The sequence below is a fragment of the Pteropus medius genome, unplaced genomic scaffold, assembly GCF_902729225.1.
Source record: "Pteropus medius unplaced genomic scaffold, Ma_sr-lr_union100, whole genome shotgun sequence".
Taxonomy (NCBI): Eukaryota; Metazoa; Chordata; class Mammalia; order Chiroptera; family Pteropodidae; genus Pteropus; species Pteropus medius.
The window spans coordinates 1,723,876-1,744,358 of record NW_024350324.1 but is presented as its reverse complement, the minus strand read 5'-3'; the positions used below and the strand labels follow the sequence as shown (position 1 = coordinate 1,744,358).

The 20,483-nt window shown below is 65.9% G+C and overlaps 1 protein-coding gene across 1 annotated transcript; it reads right to left on the bottom strand.

Moving 5' to 3' along the window:
* Positions 1 to 1,329: 1,329 nt before the first annotated feature.
* On the bottom strand, positions 1,330 to 19,780 carry GNA11 (G protein subunit alpha 11). The gene is made up of 7 exons (XM_039839209.1): positions 19,448 to 19,780; positions 8,627 to 8,811; positions 7,199 to 7,353; positions 6,665 to 6,793; positions 5,167 to 5,296; positions 4,930 to 5,083; positions 1,330 to 3,872 (listed from the first exon to the last, which is right to left on the bottom strand). The coding sequence occupies exons 1-7, from the start codon at positions 19,581 to 19,583 to the stop codon at positions 3,682 to 3,684; spliced, it is 1,080 nt and encodes a 359-aa protein (XP_039695143.1). The 5' UTR covers positions 19,584 to 19,780; the 3' UTR covers positions 1,330 to 3,681.
* Positions 19,781 to 20,483: the final 703 nt, after the last annotated feature.

The window sequence follows — 20,483 nt, the reverse complement described above, 5'->3', positions numbered from 1 at the left end:
TGTGTAAAAGCCTAAGGCGTGAACGCGCCCACAAGGCAGGGCCTGCACACCCTCCCCCCACACCCTCCCCTGACCCTGCTCTCCCTGCTCCAGCCCCACGGCCTCTCAGTTCCTCCGCCACGCAGACTAGACTCTGTCCTGCCCCGGGCCTTGTCACCCGCTGTGCCCTCTGCCGGAGACCTCAGGCCACAGCACGGCGCCCTCGTGTCTTCCCGGGTCCCCCTCTGCACCCCCTTCTCAGAGAGGCCTTCCCTGAAAAGCCTGCCTGCAGTGGCCTCGGCTGCCCCTCATCCCACTTCCTGCTGTGCTTCCCTTCACAGGTGAAGTCACGGTGGCACGTCCTGGCCACCCCCACTGACCGCCCCCTCCAGCTGTGTCCGCAGCGCCCAGGACGGCGCCTGGCACACGGGGCCCTCAAGGCAGATCCTGCCAGTGACAAGTAAATAAAACCGGAGGACAGGGAGACGTCAGAACGCTTGTGGCCGCTGGTGGCGTGTAAAACGGGGTGGCCGCTGTGGGAAGCAGCGTGGAGGCGCCTCAAAGTGTTAGACTTTCCCTGACCCAGCAACTCCACTTCTGAGTATTTACCCGAAAGAAGCGAAAGCAGAGACTCAGCGATAATTGCACACAGCAGCGTTATCCACAACAGCCGGGTGGGAACACCCCGAGTCCGCGGACAGGTGACCGACAAACACTGTGCGGGCCGTCCAGACGACTCTCAGCCTCCAAAAGGTAGGACACGGACACCTGCCACAGCATGCATGAACCTGAGGACATCATGCTTGGGGACAGAAACCAGACCCCAAAGGACACACACTGGGATCCCACTCACAGGAGGTCTCCAGAGTCAGACTCACAGAGAGTGGACGGTGGAGCCAGGGGCTGGGGGAGGAGAGGGAGGGCGTAATGGGACAGTGTCCGTGTGGGACAAGGAACTCCTGGAGACGGATGGTGGGGACGCCGCCCAGCCCGCACTTAACTCCCCGGCTTACGGAAAGGTGGGGGCACTGGCCTCCCAACGGCATCTCCGACTGTGAGCGTGGGCACGTTGGTCCCCTGTCCCAAGGAGCTGGCGCCTCCAGCCCTCAAGGCAGATCAACTTGAAATCATGGGCCAGGTAAGGATCTCGGACCCAGGGTGGGAGGCCTCCCGGGGAAGTGTGGCTTCCCTGAGCTCAGACCACAGCCCGAAGATGCCAGGGCCAGACCAGGCACAGGGGGCGGGGGGTCCAAGTGACACCCAGGGAACCTTCAGGGCCCCTCAGCTGCACGCCACCATCCCCCCCGCCCTGTAGCCAGCAACAGAAAATAAACCAGAGGGGCTGCAGCATTTAGGAACGAGATTTATTCCAATTTAAAACAATTCATCATTTCAGGAGAAAGATATGAAAAGTCGATTTCCATCAGGCATCTCTGGATTGAGGGGTCAGGGCCCCGGCACGCTGAGCAGAGCCGCCCGCCCGCCCAGACGAGGCGGCCTCGGCCGCAGGAGGCTGGCATCGAGCTGATGGCACCCGAGCCCCCGAATGCGCAATAATACATGCATTTCAGATGACAAAAAGTTTAAAAACAGCATTTTTATATAATATTCTTATTTTAAATAGGTTAAGGTTCAGATGGTCTGACATTGGGACTGTGGAATATACAAGCACAGCTGGACAGTGTCTACCCCGCCGGCCAGCTCGGCCCGCACCGCCACCGGGGGCATTGGCACTAGGGTGTCTCTCTTGGAGACGGGCGCCCCGGGCGGCGGCCACACTGCTGGGTGGCCGGACACAGTGGGAGGAGGTGGGCGGTGGGCGTGGAGATGGGGTTCGCTGGGGCGGACCTACCTCGCTGGCGGGGAGGGGCCGAGACCTCCCGCCCCAGCTGGCACTGGCACAGGCTGGCCTTGGATCCCCCCTTCCGGGGCCGAGCCCTGGGGCTGGGACGGGGCCCACGGGGTTCCAGGAGGGCGGGCGGGCGGGTGGCACTCCGGCCAGGCTCAGGCTGCGGGACGCTTGGCACGCTGCCCCATCTCGGGGAGTTAATACTTTAGGGGCCCCACGTGGCTCATGCCACCCCTGCGAAGGCCACCTCAGTTCCCTTCTGTGAGCTGGACCCTTGAGAGGCGCCAGGACCCTAGGTCCCTTCAGGCCCACCACCAACTCCCCCACCGAGGGTGTGGATTGGGGGTACGGTTCAACCTCTCTCAGACACATGGCACAAAAAAATCCTTTTGGAAAACTGGCCGGGGCTGGGGACTCCCAGCCCGCTCTGCCCTCGGACAGGGCCAGTCACCAGGAAGGGAGCCGCCCAGCTCCTGGCCCCGACCACCCTGCGGACACCAGCAGGCCGGCCACACCCCCATGCCAGGTACGCCAGCGGCCGGCGGGGAAGAGGTGGGATTGGGTTGGATTTTTGAGTTGTTTCTTTTGTATTCGTTAATGACCCCAAAAAGGAGCAGCCGGGGACAGCCACCGTGAGGCCAGGTGCAGTGGGTGGGACCAAGGCATCGCTGGCGTCTGTCTCTCCGTCTACTCAAAACAAACAAAGCACTGTCGTGTTCAGTCTATGTCAGACTGAAAAGCCATCTCCACCCCGGCAGGGGCCGGTCCCCTGCTGCAGGTTCCCGCCCTCAGTCCCTTTCCGAAGTGACTCAGGCCTGGGGCTCTGGCTCAGTGCGAGGCTGGGGCCGTGGCTGGGGCCTGGGGGCCGCCCGGGGCCGGGGTAGCAGCTGCGGACTCCTGCGCAGCCCTCGACGGCTCCGGGCAGCGTCCCCGCGGAGCTCTGGGCAGGTCGGCGAGTGCGTGCAGCACCGCCACCAAGCCCAGCAGCAGTCGGCACCTCCTCCTCAACCTCTCGCTGCTTCTCGGGGACAGACCTGAGAATATTCTGAAAGAGTCCCCAGCCCACTGTCACTGTTCCCAAATTGGTTACAAAACAGAACGGAAGCAAAAGCGAATCCTACCAAGTGGGTCCCGCGGCTGCCAGGCCACGTGGGTGACCGCGGGTGCTGTCTGGCCCGGCCGGTGGGCACGGGCACCCAGTGTGCAGGGAATGGGCCCCAGGGGGCTCCCGGCAGGCAGATGGCCCTGGGGACACGGCCCAGAGGACCCCAGTCTGTGGCTGCCCGAGGCTGTGAGACGGGACTGGGCATTTCCTCCCCTGTCGGGGAGGCGACGAACTTTGATTTTCCTCAAAAAAAAAAAAAGATTAGGCACTTCCCAGGGTGGGCAACAGGGGGTGCCACCCACCCCCACTTCTTGGAGTCCAGTGAGCAAAAATTCGGCATCATCGTGAGGGTGTCAATAACTTAAAAGAGGAAGGAAGAGAAGCCAGTCCCCGCGCCCACGCCCCCTGTGGCCGGGCAGGGGGCCAGGCGCGGGCGGCTCTGTCCCGCGGTGGCCCGAGGGAGCCTGGAGCGCGGCTCTCGCGTGTCTCATCTCCACTGGTCTCATTTTTCTTTTTTTTCTTTTTCCACTTTTTTTTTTTTTTTTAGAAAAAGGTGAGCCACAGACGAGGCCAGAAAAACGCGGCCTGTGCCGCTGACAAAAGGTGGGCAGGTGCGCGAGGTGCAGAGGGAGATGCGCGTCCCCTGATGACTGCGAGATAAGAACCATTCGTTAAACACACGGGAAAAACTCAGCTGCTCTGCGGGCGGGGCCGGCTCATCGTCGCGCAGGAGGGGCCTGCGGGCCGCTCACACCAGGTTGTACTCCTTCAGGTTGAGCTGCAGGATGGTGTCCTTGACGGCCGCGAAGACGAAGCGGATGTTCTCGGTGTCGGTGGCGCACGTGAAGTGCGAGTAGATGATCTTGTCGCTGTCGGGGTTCAGGTCCACGAACATCTTCAGGATGAACTCCCGGGCGGCCTGTGCGTCCCGTTGCGGCCCTGGGGGAGACGCGGGCAGTGAGCCGGGCGGTGGGGAGGGACAGGCCACCTGCCACGGGGCAGCTCCCCGCCCAGCTCCTGCGACGCCCACCACTCGTGCACGTGCCTGGCCGAGGTGCGGTCCGTGTGGGGCGTGCACGGGGCTCGGCACAGCCCTCAGCGCCCGCACCCCTGGGGCCGGCCCAGCCGCCGCCGCGCTCCCCTCGGGAGCCTCCCCGTACCCACTCCAATCACGCACCCCACGCGCGGCCACGGCCACACACAGACGTGTCCACGCACGTGCACGAGGGCCCACACCTGCACGCCCCCACAGTGGACCCCACCATTCCCCCCCACGCCCGAGCAGCTGTCCAGCTGTCCAGATGTCCAGCTGTCCAGCCACAGCGCCGCCCAGAGGCTCCCGCCAGCAATGTCCTTGCCTCTTGGTCCAAGCTACACAGGCCCTCGAGTCTCAGTCCCTAACATGTCACTGCTCCCTCCCACTCTCCCATGGGCCACCCTGTCCACAGCCCCAGCACCCCACCCACCCCCACTAGGCCCGCTCTGGTCTTCACAGCAGGAGCCCACGGCCCAGATCACAGGGCCCCAACCCACGGCCGGGTTGGGCTCTACAGGCAGCACCCCACTCTGAGATGTCCCGTGGGGGACCCTGGGTGTGACGCTCCTTCCGTGATCCTGCTCCTAACGAGCCTGCACAACACGGGCACCCGGAGTGGCCGGCCATCCTCAGAGACCTACAGGACGTCCACACATGCTCCACAGAGCGGGGTGTGCACAGGGCAGGCGGGCGGTCTGCGCGGCAGGCTGGGTCACCCTTTATTCCCAGCACCACGCTCCTCTCTGTGGCCGGGCTACCGACCCCAGGGACACCTTGCTCAGGTGGGTAATGGGGGACAGGCATGCCTAGCACCCTCCTGCTGCCCCTCCCGCGAATGACGCTCCTTCCCCTGGGGACACGGGCCCGCGCGTGGGCCCTTGGATCCGCCCTCCTCGCCGGCACGCGAGGGTGTCAAGGCCTGGCGAGGGTGAGGGGCACACTGGGGGCTCCCGAGCTCACCGTCAAACTCGGGGAAGTAGTCCACCAGGTGGGAGCACAGGATCTTGTCCTCCAGCAGGTCCTTCTTGTTGAGGAAGAGAATGACGGACGAGTTCTGGAACCAGGGGTAGGTGATGATGGTCCGGAACAGCGCCTTGCTCTCCTCCATGCGGTTCTGCGGGCGAGGCCTGGCCTGGTGAGGCCCCCGAGGGCTGGGACGGCGGTGGGGCGCCCTCCCCCGCCCGGGGCCCCCCTCACCTCATTGTCCGACTCCACGAGGACCTGGTCGTATTCGCTGAGGGCCACAAGGAACATGATGGACGTCACGTTCTCGAAGCAGTGGATCCACTTCCTCCGCTCGGACCGCTGTCCTCCCACGTCCACCATCCTGCAGGGACACCGCGGGGGCCCGGCAGCTGTGAGGTCTCCAAGGGCCCCACACCTGCGGGAGCCCAGACGGCACGGCGCAGGCTACAGGCCCGCCCCCTGAGTGTGACCGACGGGAGCCGTCGGCCCGAAGCGCAGTGACAGGCGCTCGTGCTGGGCATGAGCTGCAGGCCCTGGACTGGCCCGTCTCAGACCTCAGAGTCCACGTCTGGACGCGCCCTCCCCTCACCGGTCAATGTGCAGCCCACGGGGGTCAACGTGCAGCCTAGGCGACGGGCCCGCGTCAGCCACTGCCAGGGGACCAGGACAGCTGCACAGAGTGTGCCCTCCCACTGGGTGTGAAGCTCGCTGCCCGGGCGAGCAGCAGGTGGGGAGCCACAGGCGGGGCTGGGGCGGCACCGGGCACAGGCCCAACCACGGGGCCTTCTCTCCGCCTGTGCGTTCCCCAGCGCTTCGACGACGAGGGAAGACGCTTTATCTTGAAAAAGGAAGACGAGACAGCAGGAGACCCTTGTCCTCAAGCCCCCCAACCCGGCCTGGAGAAGGCCCAGGGTCCCCACGGCTGGGCCCCGTCTGCACTGCCGTGAGAAGGCAGGGCTCAGACAGAAACGGCTGGGACACAGGCTGTCCCCTGGCAGGGGCTTCGCCGAGGAGACGCCAGCAAGCACAGGTGGACCGTGAAAGGGCAGGAGGGCGGCGACAGGCTGAGGGCCTGCTCGCGGGCGCCAGGCCCATGCGGGCAGCTGCCGCCGGTCTGGGGAACAGCAGGGCATGGCGTTGGGGGCCACAGCCTCGCTGGCGCATGAGCCTCCGTGGTACAACCGAGCCAGAACCCAGATGCCCAGGCACCAGGTCACGGCACAAGGTGCTCGGGGGCCGGGCTCGGTCCACACACCAGGGCCACCCTTCAGTGACATCCAAGCAGCGATCGGGGTCAGACCATGACCTCGGCGCCAGGGCCCCTGGCCAGCCTCATGGGAGCACGCGACCAGACAAGGGCACGACCGGACAAGGGCACAGCTGGGTGGGGGGCCCCAGGATCCCCAGCGCCGTGCCCCGCCCCCTGCACCCTTGCTCTGGCACTCCAGACCACTGCCACTCCCACAGGAACCAGTACCCTCCTCCCACCTGGCCCCATCGCAGAGGCCCCCACCAGGCCACGTGCCCCGCTGCCCCCAGCCAGCCCCCGACAGCCACTGGGGCCTGGCTCACTCTGAAACTCGGTGGCCATTACTTGCCCATAAGCCCCGGCCTGATCAGACCTGAGGGCAAGGACCAGGACCCAGGGGCCTCACTGCACCCCCCACAGGCCCCAGGTCTGGGGAGCAGAGGCTAATGGCCGCCCCCTCGGGAAGCCCGGGCATCACACCTGAACACGATGCTCTCCAGGTCGAAGGGGTACTCGATGATGCCGGTGGTGGGCACGCGGACACGCAGCACGTCCTGCTGCGTGGGCAAGTAGCTCGAGCTGGCGATGCGGTCCACGTCCGTCAGGTAGCTGTGGCGGAGCAGGCACAGCGTGGGGCCACCCAGCCACCAGCGGTTCCCCATGGGGCCAGGACTGCTAGGGACAAGCTGGGACACGGCTCCCCACCCCGCCCCGGGCAGCAAGGCGCAGGCCATTCTCTGGTTGTCACGGGGCAGAAATGACACTGGCCGGGGGAAGCCTCGGGGCCGTCTCACGTGGCCGCCCCAGGACGGGCTCTGGAGAAAGGGGACCAGAGAGGCTGCTGGGCTCTGTGGAAATAAACTTACTACTTCAGGGTCCCCCGAGACCCACAGAAGAGCTGTGGCCACGAGAGAAATCTGCACTGCGGCCCGCGGCGTCCCTGACCAGCTGGCCTGGTTTCCGACGGTGGCGCCCAGGGCCCAGCCCCCCGGGACCCGCGCGGCGCCCACTCACTATCTGGCGGAGTCTGAGAGCTGGTACTCGCGCCTGCGGTCATAGCACTCCTGGATGCCGGGGTCGTTCCACAGGGTCTTGATGGCGTTCACGTACCGGTGCTCGAACGTCGTCACCTTCTCCACATCCACGTCCCGGATCAGGAGCGCATTGGCCTGGGAGGACGGGAGGGGAGGCCACGGGCTCACCAGGGGCCCGGATGCTCAGCACCTGGCCGACCAGAGCGGGAACTGTGACTCCGGTTCCATGTAAACACGCGAGAAAGCAGCGAGGGCGACGAGCCGTGACCGTCCCCCGGGGCGAGGTCCCAAAGCAAACCCGAGACCCAGGCAGCTCCCCAGAGCAGGGCCTGCTCAGCCGCCTCTGCTGGAGCGGCTTCTGGGGCGGGGAGGCGTGTGCCCACAGAGCTGTGCGCACGGGCTGCGGTTCGTCCCTGTCCTGGGCGCCTATGATCCAAATGCGAACTGGACTCCGACTGGGCCTCAGCTGGAACGGGCCCAACACCGAGACCCAGAGGGCCAGGACTCAGGGATGGTGGGGGCCCCTGATCCTCTGTGACCTGGGGGTAAACGAAGGAACACGCCCACCGGTGACACAGCAGAGATCTGGCTGACCTTCATAAGCCTTGAAGCAAATGGGCCGATTTAGGCCATGTGTGAACGGACACGGACTCCAGGCCACGTGTGTGAGAAGCAGCAAGAACAGATCTATGAAAGCGAAGCCATGGGGGCCACCGGGGCACACTGGTGGGGCAGCCACTGGGGAGAGCGGCTGTCACCGTGTGACCTCAAATTCTCCGCTGCTAAGTATACACCCAGAAGTGAGAAAAGGTATTGCAAGTAACTTGTTTATGAACGTCACAGCTCCAAGATTCACAATGGCCAAAGAATGGGGACAACCAAATGTCCAATGATGGGTGACAGAACAGGTGGGGCCACAGAGATGGGAAGTGGGTTCGTGGTCACCAGGGGCTGGGAGGGCGAGGGGTGTGACGGTGACGGCTGTCCACGGGGACGGGGCTCCCTTGGCCGAGAGGAGAATGTTCTGAGACTAGACAGAGGTGGCACAGGACTCTGAACACGTGCAAAGTGAGGGAGTCACACGCCTCCAACGTGCGGTTTGCACGGTGCGGGAACCCCCTCAACAGAGCCGCTGCGAGAGACAGAGGGGTGCCGCCCGGGGTCGCCCGGGGTCAGCTATGGCGTGCGAAGCGCCAGGTAGCGCCGGGCCCTCCGAGGGGTCGGATCCAGGGCCCACACCGCCCACCCAGGGCAGCCACGCTGCTGGCCCGCGTCCCTGACCGTCCGCAGACTCGGGGTGCTGAGGGCCACTGGACAGGGAGGTCGGGGCTCAACCAGGACGTGCGGGCACAGAAGGCAGGCCGGTGCCGGGAGGGCTGTGCCCCGGCGTCCCAGCCGCCCGCCTCACCTTGTTCTGCTCGCACTTGTACAGGATCTTCAGGGTGTCCATGGCCCGGATCATGGCCTGCATGGCGGTGAAGATGTTCTGGTAGACCAGCTTGGTGAAGCCGCGCTTGTCCTCCTCGGAGTAGCCGGTGCCGTGGATGATGCGCATCTGCTTGATGAACGTGCTCTTCCCGCTCTCGCCCGTGCCTGCCGCGCCCGACACGCCCGGTGAGACCGCAGGGCCGGCCGTGGGCAGCACGCAGCACCCCCCGTCCCGAGACGCCCGCTCCCGCCCCAGGTGGCTCACCAGCCCTCCAAGGGGGCGTGGGACACACCTGGCCAGCAGCCGCCACTCTCTGAAGCCCGTCCCCAAGTTTTACCTGTCATCCTCCCACACACACCCGTCCTACACAAGAGGAGACAGGCTCAGAGAAAGGATGACATCTGCAGGGCACGCGACAGGCGTCGGTCCCCCCAGGCACCCTGCCGGTCACAGTGGCAGGAGGTGAGCAGCGTCTGAATTTACCAGGGCTGCAGACAGGACAGAGGCTGGCGAAGGTTACACGTGTCTCCACCAGACACTGCCACCTCCCTACCCAGTCGCCCACTAGTCACCCCCACACCCCGGACCCAGTCTAGTCTGACCACGCCTCCCCGACGCCCCCCTGACAGCCTCCCCGACGCCCCCCCATGCCTCCCCCCAACATCCCCACACCTCCCCCAGAGCCCCCGAGCGAAGTCTCCTTGGGGGCAAGAGTCTGCTGTCTGCACCCAGGGCCACACAGAGAGGCCAAATCAAGTCCTGGGGAACCTGATCGTCACCCCAAGGGCTCCAGAAGCTCCCTTCTCATTAGCCCCGAACTTATAACTCAACCCAGCATCAGAGCACCGCAGAGCACTCTCCAGCTCCGCCCGTGTGACCATGGCGCCGTGTCCCATGTCCGCCCAGAGGCCTGGGTTCGCCCCTCTGCCCACCGTGCCGACAGGCACATGTCACGGAACCCCTTCATGTCTCATTTCTTCCTCCATAAGCACGAGGGGATGCAGCCGCCTCACCAGGCTCTCCCGGGGTGAGCGTGCCGACCCCCCAGAGACCCCGCACTGAACCTCTGCCACCTCACAAGATCAGAAAGATCAGAAAGTCTGGAAAACCATCTGAAGGGGGTCACGCAGCCCCCACCCCACCCCAACCCCGGCCTCATCCAGCACCAGCGTGGCCCCGGGTCCCTCCTGCTTCAGCCCCCACCGCCTGGTCACCCCACTTTGTGCACTGCCCCCACCATGAACAGCAACTGCAGCGGTTTCATGTGTCCACAAATCCCTGCCACGCCTCCCTCCAAGAGTGATGCCCAGTGTCCCCCCTCCCCAGACGGCAGACAGGACTCAGTGACAAGCTTCCAACAACATGACAAATGGTGGTGTGTCCCTTCCAAGACTAGGTCGTGAAGCCACGGGGCTCCTCCTCGCTGTCTGGGGCCCGGGAGGGGGGGCGGGCTGCCACGCTGTGAGGACACCCCGGCAACACTGTGCTGGGCCCCGCAGAGGAGCCCGGCCCTCAGAACCTGCAAACACCATGAGCGCCATGCTCTCCAGCTACTGAGGTCTGGAGCGATGTTATTACGCAGCAAGAGGAACCCTAAATCCTAAGAATGCGCTGCCTCAGACCCCCACACGCCCTCTCGCTCCTCTCCAGCTCACCTCCTGCTGTGTGGCCTGGGGGCTGGGGACCCCTGGAGTGACTGACCACAGCAGCACCTGAGCTCACTCGGGGAGGCCTGGGTCACAGCTGGGGCCTGGCTGCAGCCTCCTCTTTCTGGTACTTTTATCGACCACCTTGGACCCTTCTGGAACGAATAAATGTGACTTGGGTTCTGTTATCAGCGGTAATTAACCCCACACCGTCCCACACTGTCCCATCTAGACAATCTCTCTGCCACTTGCCCCAAACCCCCGAGTCTAGGGGCAGGAGGGAGTGGGGGTGTGTGCACACGACCCCACGTCTCCTCAGAGGGGTCCACGCTGGCCCCTCACCGCACACCGCGGGCGCTGTGCCGGGCTGTGGTCGCCAGCACGCGTACATCTTGACCGTGTCCCCCAGCGCCGCTGACACTGAGACCCTGCCACTCTGTGCAGCGTCCTGGGCACTGCGGGGTCCTGAGCAGCATCCCTGGCCCCTGCCCACTCGACACCAGGGGCACCCGCAGTGTGACAGCACAGATGTCTCCGTCACTGCGAGGAAGGACGGAGCGAGGAGGGTGTGGAGGTGACAGCTGCAGACAGGAGGCCCACGGAGAAGGGCCCAGGTGTCGCGTGTCACCTGTATTCTGGGCCAACAGGGGCTGAGTGAGGAGGTGCTGCCGGCGTCAGCTCTGAGCGTGAGCCTCGGAGCCAGAAGCCTCAGCACGGGTGGCGGGAGCCAGCAGCGCCCTCTGCCCTGGAACGGGCCAGGCCCAGTTGGCCTGAGAGGTGCTCAGCCGCCACGACGCCCAGGAGGGAGGGACAAAGCCGCCCGGTCTGCTGCCTCAGAAGCGCTGGCTGCAGCCTCCGTTTTGAGCCGCCCTGTCTCCTGGCCAACTCGGCCGCTGCCACATCTTGTCACCACATGGCGCCTCCATCAGTCTCTGGCACCAGGATGCCCCACGTGCCCAACCCAACGTCCACCTGCCCAGAGAGGTCTCTGGGTGCAAGGGCCTGCCTGGACCACATGGCCACCCGCCCAGCCCCACCACAGTGGCTAATGCCCCAGGGTCCTGGCCGGCTCCACCCCCCTGGCCTCCTTGTGGCCCTCAGCCTCCCGCCTCCAACTCATCCTGCCCAGCCCTCGGCCACACTCCCCTAGGAGATGACACGCACGCCCTTCTGGCTCAGAAATCCGCAACAGCTGCCCCCGCCAAGGAGAGCAGGTCCCCTCCTCCGGGCCCGTTCTGTCCACACGGACAGGTCTACAGCACAATGCAGGTGGCGGCTGCCCTGGCCCATGAGCCCCACGGACGCCCACGTCCACCCGCACACGGCGATCCTGGCAGCTTCATTCATAATGGCCAAAGAGTACCATCGGTCCAGTGTCCTCAGGGTGGACAGTCGCAAGCTGGGGCCCGTCTGTACCATGGTCACGACCCAGCAACGAACAGGGAGCCCGTGGGCACCACAGATGATGCCGAGCAGGAAAGCTCGACGCCTTCCGGTCCGGCTCACGGAACACTTCGGAGACCACACAGCTGCAGGGACGAGGACAGGCGGGGTAGGACAGGGTGACATGGGGGGCCCCGGGGTGCGGGGAGCGCTCAGGCTGACGGTGGTGGCCCTAGGCGGAGCAGCCACACACACCGCCTCCTGCGACGGAGCGGGCAGCTCCAGGCTGGGCGGCCGGTCAGACCTCAGGCCCACGGCCAGGTCCCCTTGCCCGCATCCCTCGGCTCCTCGGTAACACGACGAGCCCGGCGTCGTGAGAGGGCGTGCCAGCACCCACACTGCTGCCGCCTACGAGCCCCCCCACAGCCCTTCCCCCCAACCCTGCCGAGCTCCCTGAATAGAAGCTGGGATTCGGTTTCCGAGAAGCACCCAGCACCCGCGATGCCCAGCTGTGCCTTCCCTAGGGGCCAGCCACTGGTCCCCGTCTTCCGCACACTGGGGGCCAGCTCCCCCAGGACAGGGGTCTGCCAGCAGCCTCCTGCCCCCAGCCCCTAGCACAGGCCACAATTCTTCCCAAATAAACCTGGCCCCAACTATGGTGCTGGCTTCATCAACACCCCCACAGGTCCCTGAGTCCCCTGGCTGGGCAGGCTGGACCCAATCTTTGGCTTCTCTGAGAACAGGGGGAGGGGTACCGGGGGTACAGCCCAGGGGTCGCCGGTCCCACCTCAGCCCAGATGAGCTCCTGGAAGATGGCCACAGACACGCTCCACGTGCCCCTGGGGCCTGCAGGACACCTCCGGGGCGAGCTCAGCCCTGCACCACGGGGAGGGCGCAGCTGAGCGCAGCCCCTGCTGCGACCAAGTGGAGGAGAGGACGGGAAAGAGACGCCAGACGAGGGGTGGGGGGCCCCCACCTTCACTAGTGGGCAAAGCTCTAGGACGGCGGGCCAGGAACTGAGCCTGAGCCCGAGCCCCAGCAACACCCCCAAATGTGGGTGAGAAAGGGGCTCGAGCCCCCGCCAGCCACAGCACTGAGCAGGGCAGGAGGCGCCGGTCTGACGTTGCCGGCCCAGGATCCACACCGTGGGGCCAGGTGGTCTCAGGCCGGCAACAAGAACCCGAGTGCTGGGGTCCAGGACTGCCGCCGGGCTGTCCACACTCCAGCCAAGACCCCTTGGGACGGCAGGAAGGCCCAGGGTCTGGGTTCCTGGACATGCAGGCCGGACATGCAACACGGACCTCCGGCTCTGTCAGCAGGTCTGCAGCCGGGGCCACCCTCAGGGAGGGCGCCAAACGCAGAGCTGGAGCACTGAGGATGATGACGGTGACGTGCGCCCCGCCTTCCCCCGCGGGCCATGTGCTCGGAGGCACAGCCGGCACCCCGCTCCCTCCCACTGGCAGCCGAGGGACCGAGCACAGAGGTGGGCGGTGGGCGGCTCTGCTAAGGGAACAGGTGACTCGGACTTCAGCACGCCTGCGTCTTCTGGCTCCACGCCCACAGCGTGTCCCCCACACTGTGGCCACAGGGACGTGGGAAAACGTGCGCACACTGGGGACGCGCCCCTCCGCCAGCCTCGGGCCACCTGCCCTGGTGAGGGACAGGGAGGAGGACAGAAAGCGGGGCCTCTGGGCTCGTCAGATCGCCTCAGCTCCACGCCGGGGCAGGGCTGGCAGGGCGGACGTCTGCCGCCTGGGGCGCCTGAGGTGCTGGGGCAGCGGAGGCCACTCTGCAGTGGCCTGGGCGCTGGTCGTCCCCACCATCTCAGGACGTCCTCTGAGTCCCGCCTTTGTCCCCACGTTCTGGGGCTCATCGCAGCCCTTTCTGAAGCCCCTGAGAGTCAAGGGACACAGCCTGAGTCCCCAGTCCTGCCCGGCCCATCTCAGCGACATCCCCATTGACTCGGACGAGAGCCAACGGGGCAGAGATGGTGCGACCTGCCTGCTGTTCACACCGCCTCCCCGCCCACCCCTCTTAGCGGTCCGACCTATCGACTCTTGTCCCCCCAACTCTACGCGCCAACCCAGATCCACGAGCAAACAGACACGACGGCAGGAAGGGGCACCCGCCACGCACAGCAGCACCCAGGCACCGGGACCGGGAGAGGTCGCAGACGGCCGAGCCCGAGGGCTGGGCCCCAGGGACCCGGCTGCAGGACAGAGGCCCCGCCGGCCGGCCAGGATGGACATCAAGAATGAACAGGACACGGACGGTGCTCCCCAAGGTAAAGCCTGTCACGCCACATCATCCTCGCGATGACCCTGGGTCAGTACGGTTGCTGTCATTCCACAGAAGAGAAAGGCGAGGCTCGGAGTCAGACGGGGGCAAGAACCCCTCCACCGCCCCGGGCTGTTCTGGCAGCGTCTAAGTGGGAGCTTAAGCAAAGCGTCCAGGGGGAAGGGCAGTGAGGACAGGACAAAGGTCCTGCTTGATCCCCTACTGTGCGCCAGGCGCCTGGCGGGCACTGCTGCATTTCCTCCTACGACAGTGCCATGGGGGCAGGGGGCCAGCCCCTCTGACAGATGAGGACACCGAGGCTGGGGAACACGCCTGTTGCCACGGTCTCACCCCAGAGCCCGTGCCCTTGCCTCTGCCCCACGCCTGCTGGCACAGCCTCCGAGCGAGCCCAGGCCACCTGCAGGGGGATGCAGAGGGACGCCACAGCGAGCTGGACCCTGCAGTCCCTACGTGTCCACACCGCAGAGCCACAGCGACCTGAGCAGGGAGCCTGGCGACCAGGGGAGTGGGGCATCAGGGACATCAGGGCCACCAGGGGACGCCCATTCCGGCCCCCAAGAGAGACCGAACTCAATCACAAATCAGTCACTTGGCAAACGGCCCTGAGGCCTGCGGGCTCTGTGTGACACACTGAGGGGTGGCGAGGGCCCAGAGGGGCGGGGACGGCGGGCGGGGGGCATGAGGAGTCGCCCTGGCAGGGTGACACGCCCACAACCAGCCAGGCGCCCTGGAGGGCAAGAGGCACGGAGCCCGCAGCCCGAGAGCACAGAACTGAGAAGGCGGGCGGGCGGCCGCACCCCCTCCCACGAGCCAGGCAGCCGAGGTCTGGGGTCCCGGTCCTGTGGGCGGCTGGAATGCCACCCAAAAAAAAAAACCCGCCCACGAAACGCCCCAAGCCCATGGAGACGCCCAGAATCCCATCTGCTGCTCACAAGCACCAGGAGAGCAGGCCGCCAAGGGACGTCAAATGTCCCCAGGCGAAGGAGTGCCCTCCAGGGACCAGAGACGGGACCAGTCTGTCCAGCGCTGTCCACCCCGCCCCAAGGCCCAGACAGCGAAGGGACAAACGCGCCCCCAACCAGGGTCCTGGAGTTCAGCCTGGCTTCCCGCGCAGGCTCCCAACTCCACAGGCAGCGGTGACCACAGCGTGCTCGGGGCTGCAGCGAGGACGGCTCCCCCACAGGCAGCAGAAAGTGAAACCTCCTGTGGTTAAGCGTCTGAGGCCGAGCACTTCCTCTGTCTCACCGCAGCGACCGGCAGCCACCGGCAGCCACCGGCAGCGACCGGCACACCGCGCCCGGGGCCCGGCACCCGCGGCTGTGGTCTGCGCAATCGGGGCTCAAGGCTGCCCGGCCCCACAACCCTGTCCTCTGGGGTGGGGGGCTCAGGGGCTCGGCCCTGCAGGCCCCATGGAACAGGACAGTCGCACTGAGGCACGGCCGTGCAGGGACACCGAGGGACAGCTGGGTACGAGGACAGTCTGCACCCCTGGAGTGCTTCCGAGGACCGCACGTGGGAAAGCAGACCCTGTCAGCCAGGTCCATTTAATTTTAATTTTAATTTTAATTTAAAGCAAGTAAGACTTGTCCTGGGGTGGGTACAGGGCCTTCCGCAGCCCCAGGGGATGAGGGGTGGAGAGAGGGCCCCCCAGGGCGTGTCCCGCTGCTCTCCTGGTCTGCAGGGGACGTGGCCAGGCCCCTGTGCAGGAGATGGTGGCTATACCGCTCTAGGCCTCCAGCACTGGGAAGCGCCCCACCCGGCCTGGTCCTCCTCAGCGCCTTGCGGGGGGGGGGGCAGCGCGACAGGAAGCTCGTGGAGCTGCCCGCCCTGCTTTATTTAGACATCCCGGAGCCACGGCGCTCAGCCTGGCCGGCCGCGGGCCCGGGAGCGGGCTGCCACAGAGAGCCGGGAGTCTCAAACGGGAAACTCGCCCGAAGGAACAGACGCGGGCCTCCTAGGTGGTTTCCTGCCAAGTGACAGGAACGTCAGGGCCAAGGGCTGCACAGAGGCCAGAGGGCCTGCCCGGGACCCCCCGCCCGGAGCTCCCCAGCAGGCCTCGGGGTGCCGGTCCACAGGATGGGAGCGTGAGGCATCCCGGTGGCCGGTGTGTCCTGGCACAGCACAGAGGCGCACACGGGCGCCATCCCGCATGTCAGTTAACAGGACAAGCAGGAACGCCAGAGCCACGACACTGAGGGCCCGAGCCCAAGCGCACTAAGACGCACACTGCGTGCTGAGTGCACACACACGGCGCATACACGGCTTCTGACCCTCCAAACAAAAACACGCTCTTTTTAAGCAATCAGGACACATGTGACAAAATAACTCACAATGATTACACACCAGGTGTGCAACACACATCTCACACGTGTGCTGCCGTGGGACAGGGTCTCGGACGGGGGTGGTCTCGCCCCCAGAGGTACCATGGCCACGTCTGAGGACAGCTGTGGTGTCACCAGGGGTGCTCCTGGCATAGAGTGGGTGGAGCCAGGGAGGCTCTCAGCACCCCACAGCACCCAGGACAGCCCCCCAGAGAGTGACCCGGCCCCACTGTCCCCAGTACCGAGGGGAGGACTCTGCTGTATGGCAAAGAGATGCCTTTTTGGACAGTCAAGTCTATTTTAAAAAGGAGCCATGGAGAAAGCAGTGGGGACAGAGCCCACGTGGGTCCCCCGGTCTGAGGGCTGGAGCCCAGCTCCAGGAGCTCCACAGTCGGTCATTCCCACCGCCCAGACGGCCACTAACACCTGCCCTACGCCAGGAGAGCGGTCCCAGAGAGACAGCAGAGGACATGGTGAAGTGGGCACGGGCTTCTCCAGTGACAGTAACTCGCTTCACCTGGTTCCAAACCCAGGTGCCAAGGCAGGCACCACCAGAACTTCCCAGGAACAGGACCACGCACACACTGCCACGACAGGCCTGCGTCTGGCACCCTACTGTGCGCTGCCTCGGCTGGACCACGGGGGACGGGACACGGGTATTCCCCTGTGGCAGTGCCCAGTGGCCCACGGCCCTCACAGCTGGGGACGCTCGGTCTGTCCCCCGACTTCTCCTCGCTAACGCGGACAGTCCCCGGCCAGCGGCTGGCTTGCTGGAGGGAAGGAATGACTCCTACAAGCAGGTCAGCACCAAGCAGAGGGTGCGCAGTAAGGGTGCCCACTCCGCACCCTCGCACCCCACTCTGGCCATCAAAGTCCTCCCATTCCGGCAACGGGTCCCCAGTCCAGGACGACAGGCTGTCGGGTGGGAGGCGCCCTGGGTTCCCACAGAGGCCCTGGGCCCCTCGCCTGCAGGCTCTCTGCTTGAAGCAGCACCTGTGGGTCGGCCCCACACATATGCATCCCCTGGACCTCCGCCCGACAATGACCCTCTGGGCTCAGAACCTTTCGGCTCGGACCTGCAAGCTCATGTCACCCTCACTGTCCCATCTGCCCCCATGCCCTCCATGGAGACGTACCCTCTGGAGACAGGGTCCGATCCCCACCGCGCAGGCTGGCAGGGGCAGGTTGAATGCCTCTCTGGGGTCACTCGGCAAGGGAGGGGTGCCCCTGCCGCCGACCCCGCAAGCCCTGGCCACTGGCCACTTCCAGGTCTGCTGCACGGCTCTCGGGGGGCCTCCCAGACCAGGGAGACTGCAGACCCACACCGAGGCTGCAGGAGCTCGGGCTGCTGACCTGTGGCCTTGAACCGCACATCCATCTGAAGCCTGGACGTGATCAGGACACGCGGCGGAGGCGCCTAGAGCCTCACGCAGCCCCTGAGCAAGGCCAACTGACGACACCGTCACACACGTGACTTTTAAGCCTCCCCCACCAAGGTAAACCCAACTGCCTCCTGCAAAAGCTGCCCAGTGCCGCGAGGTCCTCCGAGTGCCCCTCGGACCCCACTGCAAGTCTCCTCCAAACGTTTAAGATCACTCTCTGCTTGTCTTTTCTGCAAAGACAGACTACTTTATAGCCTTTAGGTAAATTGAAATACATATTTGGAAAACATGGCAGGTACTTCATCAACGGGAGGACTCTACGGGCAGGAAAAGCAGCGGGGCCACCAAGGCCACTGTCCGCCATCGGACGGCACCTGTAAGCCTTCTGCCCGTCCTCCAGCCCTGGCCCAGCACTACTCGAGTGGTTTTCAGAGCGATTCGTAGCTCCGGCCTCCCCACACTCCAGGAGCAAGAACGAAGGACTCAGGAGAAGCCGGGCCCCGGTTCCTGTTTTGTATTTGTAAACAACCTTCTCGCCTTTGACGGCAGAGGTAAGTCCTTCAGCGGCCCTTATTTGGGGTGACAACACGTTTCTGACATCTGGCTGCTTGCAACAGGTGTGCCCTGAGGCGACAGGGACTCGAACAGGAATCTTCCCCCAAGGAGGAGGAGGACCCTGGAGAAACCACCAGCGCCAAGGCAGAAGGAGAGGACCCGGGGAAGGCTGATGAGTTGGCTGGTTCTGAAAACCCACAGGGCTCCTTCGGGGCTCCGCCCGCCCCAGCCTCCGGCTAAAACAGAAGCCCTGGGAAGAGAGGAGAGGCTGTCCTCCTCGCCATAGGTGCACCCCTCTGGGGGGAGAAACAGTTTCCCCAGGGGAGGGGAGGCAGGGGGCTGGCCTGAGAGAACGGGAGGGCAGGAGGGGGACAGGCCCCCCTGAAGGGAGCAGGGCTCCACCTGGCGGGAAGAGTGGAGATGGGATCCTAGGAGGTGAGGGGCGCGTCTGTGGATTACAGCCCAAGGGCTAAGCCTGAACAGATGCTGGGGGCAGATGGGGTAGGGACAGAGAGCCAGCCCTGGGCAGGGAAGGGCCTTATCCCGTGAAACGGGGCGCAAGGCAGACACCCCCGCCCCAGGTTCCAGGGGCCCGGACAGTAGGAGCAGGGCTGACCCTGCAGGTTCTGGAGACCTGATGTGGATTGCAGAAACAGGGGACTGACCCTGGAGAGTTCTGAGGCAGGGCTGACCCCAAAGGGACCAGGGACCGGCTATGGACAGCACAGGCCAACCCTGAGGGTCCAGGACACTAACGTGGACAGCTGAAGCAGGGCTGACCGGGGACTCGACAGGGCAAGCAGAGAAAAGGGCTGACCCCACAGATATCAGGTGGCCCGAGGTGGACAGCATGGACTGGGTGGGGCTCCACCCGGCCACCACAGGCACCTGGCTGACCCCGAGGCCAGGGGCCCTGACCGGAACGCACAGGCAACAGCTGACGCGGTAGGAATCAGGGCTTCGCTGGGGACAGTACACTACACACGGGCAGACCCCAAAGACGGGGTCCCCGCCATGCACAGCGCAAGCAGAGGCTGACCCGGAGGCCCCGGCCCTGGCGCGGACAGCACGGGCCCCGGTCCGGGCCGTGCACAGCGCGGGCAGGGCCGACCCCCAGGCCCCGGCCCGGGCCGTGGCCAGCCCGCAGCGGCGGCCCCGCCCGGCCGGCACGCGCCCCCGCGGGCCGCGGACCCCGGCAGGCCGGGCCGCACTCACCGAGCAGCAGCAGCTTGAGCTCGCGCCGGGCGTCGCGCTTGTCCCGCCGTAGCTGCTTCTCGATCTCGGCGTTGATCCGCTTGGACTCCTTCACCTCGTCGCTGAGGCAACACGCCATCATGGACTCCAGAGTCATCGTCCCGGCCCCGGCCGCCCGCCGGCCGCCCCCGCCGCCGCCCCCCGCCCCGGCCCTCGCCCGGTGCCGCCCAAGCCGCGCCCGCCCGGCTCTTGGCGCTGGCCCCCGGGGCCGGCCGGTCCGCTCGGCTGCCCGCGAGCGCCGCTGCCTCTGGGCCGCGCGCTCCCGCCCGGCCGCCCTCCGCCCGCGCCGCTGCCGCCGCTGCCGCCGCCGCCGCCAACCGCAGCCGCCGCGACCGAGCGACAGCGCCGCGCAACCTAACCCGCACGGGCACTGCACCGACGGGCGGGCGGTGCGGCCAATGAGAGGGTGGCCCTTCATGGGGCCTGTCTGCCGGGGGGGCGGGACTAGCGGTAGGGGAGGGCGGGGCGTAGCGCGGGCGGGGAGAGGCGGGGCGGGGCGAGGCGGGCGCGCCCGCGGGTTAGGTTGCGCCGACGTGGGAAGGGGGACGCGCAGCCGGGAGCCGGGCGGGGCCGCCCGGGATTGTGGGAATGTGGCGGACTCGGCTGGCCGGCTCGGCCCCGCTCGGCCCCGCTCGGCCCCGTTCGGCTCTCCTTCGCTGGAGAGCCGGCGGCAAGGATCCGGCCAATGTGGGCGCGGAGCTGGGGGACACCGGACCCATGCGGGACGCTGGGGTCCCAGCCTGCACGGTCTCCCGGGAACCGCCTTGGCATTGCTGAACCAGAAAGAACCTTCCACTCGTCCATTCTCGGAACGCCCCCTGCATACAGGCCCGGATCCCCCATTAATGCAGCGCCTGCTATATGCCACGTTTGCAGCAAGCTTTAAAGGAGTACCTTCTGTATACCAGGCACGGACCAAGCATTAATGCAGCACCAGGTGCGGGCCAGGCATGAGTGCAGCGCCTGCTGTCTGACTGGGCAGGGACCTAATGCCTGC